This window comes from Mus caroli, chromosome 12, assembly GCF_900094665.2.
Source record: "Mus caroli chromosome 12, CAROLI_EIJ_v1.1, whole genome shotgun sequence".
NCBI classification, from domain to species: Eukaryota; Metazoa; Chordata; class Mammalia; order Rodentia; family Muridae; genus Mus; species Mus caroli.
Genome location: NC_034581.1, coordinates 99,692,607 through 99,700,951, shown reverse-complemented (window position 1 = coordinate 99,700,951; position 8,345 = coordinate 99,692,607). Strand labels below are relative to the sequence as shown.

General features: G+C 47.5%; 1 protein-coding gene across 3 annotated transcripts in view; it reads left to right on the top strand.

The window, feature by feature from the left end:
• Positions 1 to 6,259: 6,259 nt before the first annotated feature.
• The window catches only part of LOC110307525 (T-cell leukemia/lymphoma protein 1A), a 5,783-nt gene continuing 3,697 nt past the window's right edge, over positions 6,260 to 8,345 (top strand). For all 3 annotated transcript variants that reach the window (XM_021179758.1, XM_021179759.1, XM_021179760.1), the window contains exon 1: positions 6,260 to 6,379. In XM_021179758.1, coding sequence (XP_021035417.1) covers positions 6,260 to 6,379 — 120 coding nt within the window. The remainder of the gene's footprint in view (positions 6,380 to 8,345) is intronic.

Sequence of the window (8,345 nt, the reverse complement as noted above, 5' to 3'; positions counted from 1 at the left end):
GAGAAGGACAAACCTAAGACAGGTAGGGTAGACTCAGATCTATCAATGTTCTCTTTATAAGAACTGCAAACAAGCCAAGCGTGGTGGCACACACCTTTAATCCCAGCACTTTGGAGGCAGAGACAGGCAGATCTCTGAGTTCCAGGCCAGTCTGGTCTACAAAGTGAGTTCCAGGACAGTCAGAGCTATACAGAGAAACCCTGTCTCGAAAAAACAAAAAAAAAAAAAAAAAAAAGAAAAAAAAAAAAAAAGAAAGAACTACAAACAAGGAAAATAAAGAAAAGAAAGAGACTACGTGAAGACTGCACTAGCTAAGATCTTTCTAGAGCTAAAGAAAACCCATCTTGGGTCTCATGGGCTAGAGCAGGCTATCTCCCAAGCAAGAGCTGCCTTAGCCAGATCAATCTGGTTTATCAGGGGTTGGGTAGGAGTCACCCTCATTCCCAGGAACAAGAAGTTGGACATGGAAAACTTGCCACACACTTCCAAAGAATGAGGGCTCTGTGGCCAGGAAGCAGGGGAGCTGAGTCCGCAATGTGAAACACTCAGCAATGTGAAACATTGGTGTCCTGTGACTATGGACTGATTGAAAAGATGGAGAAAGTGCAACTCACATTCATGGGCAAAAAGGAAAGAGGAAAGGGAGGGAGGGAGCGCAGAAAGGGAAAGAGTATTCTGTAGTCTAATACTGCACGTCTTCCCAAACTTACATCCAGCAGCATGCCAGATGCCACAAAACTTTAGACGTGTTCTACATATTTATTTTTATATTTCCTTATTTCTCCATTCCTTCTGAGATACGGGCTCACTGTGTATCCCAAGTCTTGGCCAGAACTGGCAGTCCTCCTGTCTCAGGCTCCCTGGGTGCTAGGATCACATGCCTGACCTCCGCTGAGTCCTGGAGTCTAGTGAACAGCCAAACTCAATGAGACAAAAAGACAGAGCTACATACTGAGAGAAAGACTGACGAAGACAGTTCGATAAGGACAGGGGAAGAAAGACTGTTACAGATAAAACAACATTACAATCAGTACGAGAGCCAAATAGGGATGCTAAGTATAAGAACACCACGGAAACTCAACAGCATGCCAGCCATCATTCAAGAAAGTGGTATCAACACTACAAGCATAAGACCTGAGTTCAAATCTCTACCACTCATTTTAAAAACCAGGCATGGCTGCAGGTGCCCAAAACCCCAGCTTAGAGGTGGGTACAGAAGGATCCTGAGAGCTTGCTGGCCACTAACCTACATGGAAAGCTTTCAGTTCAGGGAGACACCAGGTCTTAAGGCACTACAGAGAGGAGAAAAGCAATAGAGGAAGACACCAGCCTTTGGATGTATACACATGGGCACACACACCTCTAGTGTGCATGCAACAAACACACATATATACACCAACATGCACATGTGTGTGAGCCCCCCACACACACCATTCAACTATACAACAACAGAACAATGTCAAACAAAAAGTAACAACAACACTTTCATGAAAATATTACAAAATCCCAATGAAGACTAGTTTCTGCCTGGTATACACACCAGTAAGACGTCAATCAAATCCCCCAGACACTAAATGCAAAGATGCAAACACCCATAGGCAGTTAAAATCATCTTGAAGAAAAATCAAAAGGGCAAGGTGTCCCTGATATTTAAAATTCATTAATGATTTATTCAGAAGTATGGCTTTATCATAGAAACACAACAGAACAGACAGAGCTCAGAAAGAGACCCACATCTACACAGAAACTTGATATTTAATAACAGTAGTGGAAGAATTCTTGACCAGAAAATACTAATCGCCAGTGTTTAGGAGACGGCTGAAAATACTGAAGAAAGTATAACTCCACTAGGTTGCTACCTAATGTACACAGTTTAATATATTCATATATCTCAGATACAAAAGTAAGCTCTGCCCCATTAAACTGACTAGAATTCCTAAAAATCATTTTGAAATCACAAAGCTAGCTCAAGAAACACTGCCCTTGCAGAAGAACCAAGTTTGATCCCCAACACCCATGTGGTGGCTCACAAGCACCTGTAATCCCAGTTTCAGCAGATTTGTCATCCTTCTCTGGTCTTTATGGGCACTTGGTGCATGGACATACATGCAGGCAAAACACTCACATGCATAAAATAAAAATATATTTTTAAAAAATGCAGACTATTAAGGCTCATTCCAACTTCCCCATATTAGAATCTGCATTTTAACAAGATCCCTACATGCACCATAGGATGGTCCCTCACTATAACTTCCAGAGAACTCTTTAAATTTAAGTAGACAGTAGCTTAGCAGTGGCATGATTTAGCCTGCCTCTGTCCATTAATGTAGAGATCTCATCTCAAGCCCTATGATAAAACAGCTATACCCTAGCCAGGCGTAGTGGCACACGCCCTTAATCCCAGCACTTGGGAGGCAGAGGCAGGTGAATTTCTGAGTTCAAGGCCAGCCTGGTCTACAGAGTGAGTTCCAGGACAGCCAGGGCTACACAGAGAAACCCTGTCTCAAAAAAACAAAACAAAACCAGCTATACCCTGAGCTCACGTGATCAGTAGTTTTTATTCTCTTACCCTCCTCCGGGCACAAGCATGGATCCTGGACACCCTCACATCGGGGCTTCTGTGTTTTATACGCGGGCGAGATCTCAGACCTTTATAGTTCTAAGATTATTTGTGTTCTGGTTTCCTGCCCATAAAAGATCGGAAGCAGCAGCTCTAAAGGGAAAGAAGTAAAATATGGGGCCAGAGCGGGTTCTACAATAAGATACGACTGCTGAAAGAGGAGCTGTGACACTTTCATGGTTATTTAGTTTTATAAATCTATACACACCTCAAAAACTATGGCTCAGCTCCTAGAGTACTCATCGAATCAGCCCAAGTGTCCTTTAAACAAGCAGAAAGACAGACAGACTGAAGATTCTGTTCAAGCCTCAAGATTCTGAGTGGCTTGGTAGAGAATAGCGTTTCTCAACCTGTGTGTTGTGACCCCTTGGGTCAATTTGTAACCAGGAAAATACACCCTAAATATCAAATATCTACATTACGATTCATTGAAGTAGCAACATTGTAGATATAAAAATAGAAACGTGCCAGGCAGTGGTGGCACACACCTTTAATCCCAGCACTTGGGAGGCAGAGGCAGGCAGATTTCTGAGTTCGAGGCCAGCCTGGTCTACAGAGTTCCAGGACAGCCAGGGCTATACAGAGAAACTGTCTCAAAAAAAGAACAAAAATAAATAAATAAATAAAAAAAAATAGAAACGAAACTAATTTTATGGTTGGGGTCGCCACATGAGGAAACGGTCTCAGCGTTAGGAAGGTTGTGAATCACTGACTTGGGACCTTTACAGCCAGAGGTATCACTAGCGAAGTTTGGTTAGAGCAGCCTTGGTTACCAGGACTTTCCTCTAAGAACAAACGGTTTGTGGATTAGATGTGAGTTGGACATAAAACAGAGAACTAAACCTATCCTAAACTCCTGTTTCACAAGGAAATGCAGAAATCTTGGTGCGGTGTCATCTCCCCCTTCTGAAACACCTCCATCCACTACGGCAGCCCACCCTTGACCCTCCTCATCATGCCCAGGTCCTCCTTTTGGCCACTAATTGGAGCCCAAACAAGGAGGCTGGTTTCCTTATTCCTGTCTAGAGCGTTCCACATAACGCTTAGTGCAAAAACTTCCGTGCTACAAACTACAGGCTTTCCTGAGCGGATAGCTTGGGTTTCCGCCTCTCGACCACGCCCCTTTTCCGTGAAATAACTTTATTGACAGATCAGAGGAGGAGCTTCCTCTACTCATTCATCTCAGCTGAGGCCAAGCTGGTGAAGGACTGACCAAGCCCACAGGTGATAGCAGCGGTCAAGGGGAATGCAGACCCGAGGCAGGATGCAAAGGCCATGTTCAGGGGCCTTGCGGGATGACAGCTTTGTGAATTACAGGTGCTTAACACGTGGGAACTCAAGGACTAGCAAAAGGAAGATTCAAAAGGGAATGGAAAATTTTAAAACTCTGGCTGACTGCTGAGCCTGGAGATAGCTAGATAATTAGCCTGGAGGCTCCTACTGCTTGAGACCACACAATAGCTTTTGTTCCTCGGCCCGCCCCGCCCCCCCTTGTGGCATTTACATTTTAAAAGTATCAAAGTGGACACCTGACACACACACACCCCTGTTCCATTCTTCTGGAACCTTTCTGAATGAAACACCACCTCTCAAGAAAGGAGTCTACCGTTGCTCAGAATCAAAAGGCCCTGAGTGTAAACTTACAGAACTATTTTCAGAGTGAGGGGAGAGGGGACCGGAACCCTAGAACCCTTGCCTAGGAAACGGATGCTGCTTTTCCCAACACCGCATAGGAAAGCTGAGAGTGTAGGAAGGAAATCAACAGATTTTTGTGACAATCTGGCTACTGGGGTCATGCCTGTGCCTGAATTGGACCACCCTGGCTCCCAGGGAACTCTTCCCCTTGCCACGAAAGCTGTGCCCACCAGTACAATTTAAACTGGACTTGGCCGGTGAAAGGCTTGGTGAGTGTAAGTGTCTGCCACCAAGCCAAGGACAACCTGAGTTCAATCCCGGGGTGGGAGAGGATGACTGTCTCCAAGGTGTTGTTCTCCGACCCCCAACATGTCCTACATCGCAGGTACCCCCCAAATACAAACACAACATAATGAATTCAAAATAAGTAATTATCCCAACACTTGGGAGGCAGAGGCAGGTGGATTTCTGAGTTCGAGGCCAACCTGGTCTACAGAGTGAGTTCCAGGACAGCCAGGGCTATACAGAGAAACCCTGTCTCGAAAAACCAAAAAAAAAAAAAAAGAAGTAACTATCTTATTGCTAAGGCTGTGCTCGCCCAGAACCTCCACACCAAGCTTATTCCAAAAGTCTTCATTTCTCTGCAGCTCTCTGGGTCTGGCGACAAAGAGCCTATCTACAGGGAAATCAGCCTGAAAGCCTCCAGTCTGAATACTGAAGGCCAAGGTCCCTCAGAGCTAGCTGTGCTTGCTGGGTTTCAGTCTTTTCTTTGGTGTTTTTTTGATTTGGTTTGGTTTGGTTTTTCGAGGCAGGGTTTCTCTGTGTAGGCCTGGCTGTCCTGGAACTCACTTTGTAGACCAGGCTGGCCTCGAACTCAGAAATCCGCCTGCCTCTGCCTCCCAAGTGCTGTGATTAAAGGCGTGTGCCACCACGCCCGGCTTTGTTTTCTTCTCCCCCCCACCCCACCCCCCATTAATCTGAATACACCTGGCTGACCTCAGCCCATCTTGGCACATCTGGCAGATTTGACCAGATGTCCACACCTGATCATTCACTGACCTCCCAAAGACCACAAACGGCTTCCTCCACGGGTCCTCAGTGAGAGGGTGAGAGGTAACCAGCGGGTGAGGCTCAGAACTGTGAGCTGCAGGGCTGTTTGAAGCAACCCGCCTGGAACTGGGTTTTACATGTTTTCCATTAATTTCTTAATTGCCTTAATGGACAAGAGTTACTGTAAAATAAAGAGAGGTTGTTTTTCCTTATTTGTTTACAATGAGCCAGTTTTGATTGAGCAACTCAGAGACTTTCCAAACCCATTGATCTTGGGCTGGGAGGGTTTCTTTTTAGGCGTGGGTCTGGAATGATGCGTTCACTAAGTCCGAGCACAAAGACAGCAAACCCAAGTTTTCAAAAGTTGGTTTCACAAGGCCACAGCTGCCTCGTCAGAGCCATGGAAAAAGTCATGTGCTGAAGAGGGAGGGGACTGAACTTTGCAAAGGAAACTGGGACACCCAAAAAGGACAGGCTGAAGGTGACAGAGAGAACCCGAGAGGAAGGAAGATATGTAGATGGACCTCGCTCTGAATGGCCTGCCATCGGGGTGTGGCTTGAGCAGTCACGCAAAGTAGCTGACTAGGGGTCTCACCATAAGGGAAGCATAGGGCAGTGTTTCCTGACAGGACCTTTCCTGTGGCCGGGTGTAGCTGGAGAAAAACAAGATCTTCTGGGGGCCTTGAAGAACCCTAGGTTTGACGGGGTCAGGTCTGCAAGCCTAGACCTTGGCCCTATTCCAGAAGTCCACCTTGTTGTCCTGCATACCACCCTTGTGGTTCGCCCCACCCACACTACGCTGCCCCGCCCCGTTCCGCCCTGCCTCGCTCCAGGGGGCACAGGCCCACACCTGGTGGTGATAAATAGCCGCGTTTCTCATGCTCACCGTGTAGGAAGTAGCTTTTATCACGGACTGGCATTGCAGTTTTCTGCTTCTTGCTCTTATCGGATGCCATGGCTACCCAGCGGGCACACAGGGCAGAGACACCCGCACACCCCAACCGCCTGTGGATCTGGGAGAAGCACGTGTACTTGGATGAGTTTCGTCGAAGCTGGCTGCCCGTAGTCATCAAGGTACCAACCGCCATGGGGCTAGCAGGTGGGGCAGCAGGGATGTGCCCTGTCTGGGTCTGGGGGATCCTGGTAGCAGGAGACCAGGGTACAGAGGGTCCCTTGTGCCTGAAACAGGAGGGCTAGGGAGACCCCAGATGAACGTCGTTTGAGTCGGGCCTGTGGGCCTGGAGGAGGGTGGGAGCGCCCCGAGCTCAGTGGACAAGCCCCTCTCACACATTGCCTGGTGTGTGTGTGTGTGTGTGACTATCATTCGGGGTGAAACAAGGCTTTCCTAAACCACAAAATTGGAATATCTTTAAGGTAGCTAGTAGTATCCACTGTCAGTAATAAGATTTAACTTCCTTTTGCGTGCGGAAGCCTCGGCATGGGTCTTAATGTTGGTGTTCAAAAGAAATCTCTTGTAGAGGCACCTTCCGGAAAAGTGTTCCACTTGTGAAGCCAAAGAACGCATTAAAAGCAAACTGCTGAGATTTTGTGTGAAGCGCTAGGACCTGGGAACTGTCTCCACTCCAGCCAAGTTGGAGCCTGTGAGCCTCACAGACGCAGATGCAGACGTGGGGTGCCCCTAGCAGAGGGTGGAGCTTGTGAGCCTAGCGGACTCGGGACACCGCTAGCAAACGGTGGAGCCACAATTCTGGGCTCTTGAATTTACACTCTTGCTGCCATTTTACAATGCTAAATTTACATATATCTAGTTGGTTTTTCTTTTTCTTTCTTTCTTTTAACGTTAAGTCAGATGTGTGAAGACAACATGGGTGGGTATTTCCTTTAAATATCAGGTTAACGGCAAGCTTTTCACCCAAACCATGAACCAGAGAATAGCCCAGAGCTGTGATAGGCGCTGTTTGATCAGGAGCCTGGGAGCAAACCTCAGGGCAGGGCTTGTTTCCCATGACTGAGGAAGCCAGGGTTTTAAACATGTGAGCGTTCACTTGTATTAATAAGGAAAAGAGAGTAATTGATAACAGCGGTTAGATTGTTGACTCATGGGCTGTGAATGGTGGCGCTTACACACCTGGCACCACCATCTGACTTAACAGATTCACCTGATCTCAGGGACTGTTCTTGCCTGGGGGCGGGGGGGGGGGGGACCACATTCCTGTGAGCTGGTGTGAGTGCTTAGTGTAAGGCCCACACACTGGTCTGCGCTCAGGGCTTGCAGGGTACAGTATGGTAGGAGTCCTATTCTTGGGAAGGTGATGCAATGGGGAACCGGGTAGCCAGTGCAGTGGCGAGGCTGGCGATGAGTTCTGTGTGGGGAGAAACGAGTTGTGCTGCAATGCACAGTGGGGAGCAGGGGTCAGCACACAGTTTGTGGTTGCGCGTCCTGTTTCTGAGTCGTCTTGTTTGGAGTTATAAGTTGCTTCTCTTCCCCTGCACAAACCCAGGGCTCCGTGCCTTACAGACAGAGCCGCAGCCCGGCCCTTACATGTCTTTCAGTTTTGAGACTTTGGTCTTAGCTACTTAGATACCTTAAGCTCCCTTTGTATCCCAGGTAGGCCTTGAACTTGGGATCCTCCTGCCTCAGCTCACTGAGTAGTACCCACTGCAGGCCTGTGCCACTTGGTCCCACCAGGTCTTAACCAGGCTATCTTGTCGGATTTGCTTGTATTGGGGGTGGGGTGGGGTGGGGGGCAGGCTTGTTTTGTGTGTTTAGGCGGTGAATTTTTTGTTTTTGTTTTTTTTCCATCCCAAATTGATGGCTAAAACTCATTTTCGGCAGCTGGCAAGGTGACTGAGAAGGTCCTTGCCACCAAGCCTGTTGACCTGAGTTTGATTCCCAGGACACACGTGATGGACAAGAACTGACTCTGCATGGTGTCGCATAGCCATGCCTATGTGGTATTTCTCCCTTGATTTCAGCACTTGGGAGGCAGAGACAGGTGGAGCTCTGTAAATCTGAGGTCAGCTAGGTCTATATGAAAGAAGAAAAGCTGAACTCTCCATGAACTCTTCAGCTCAGGGT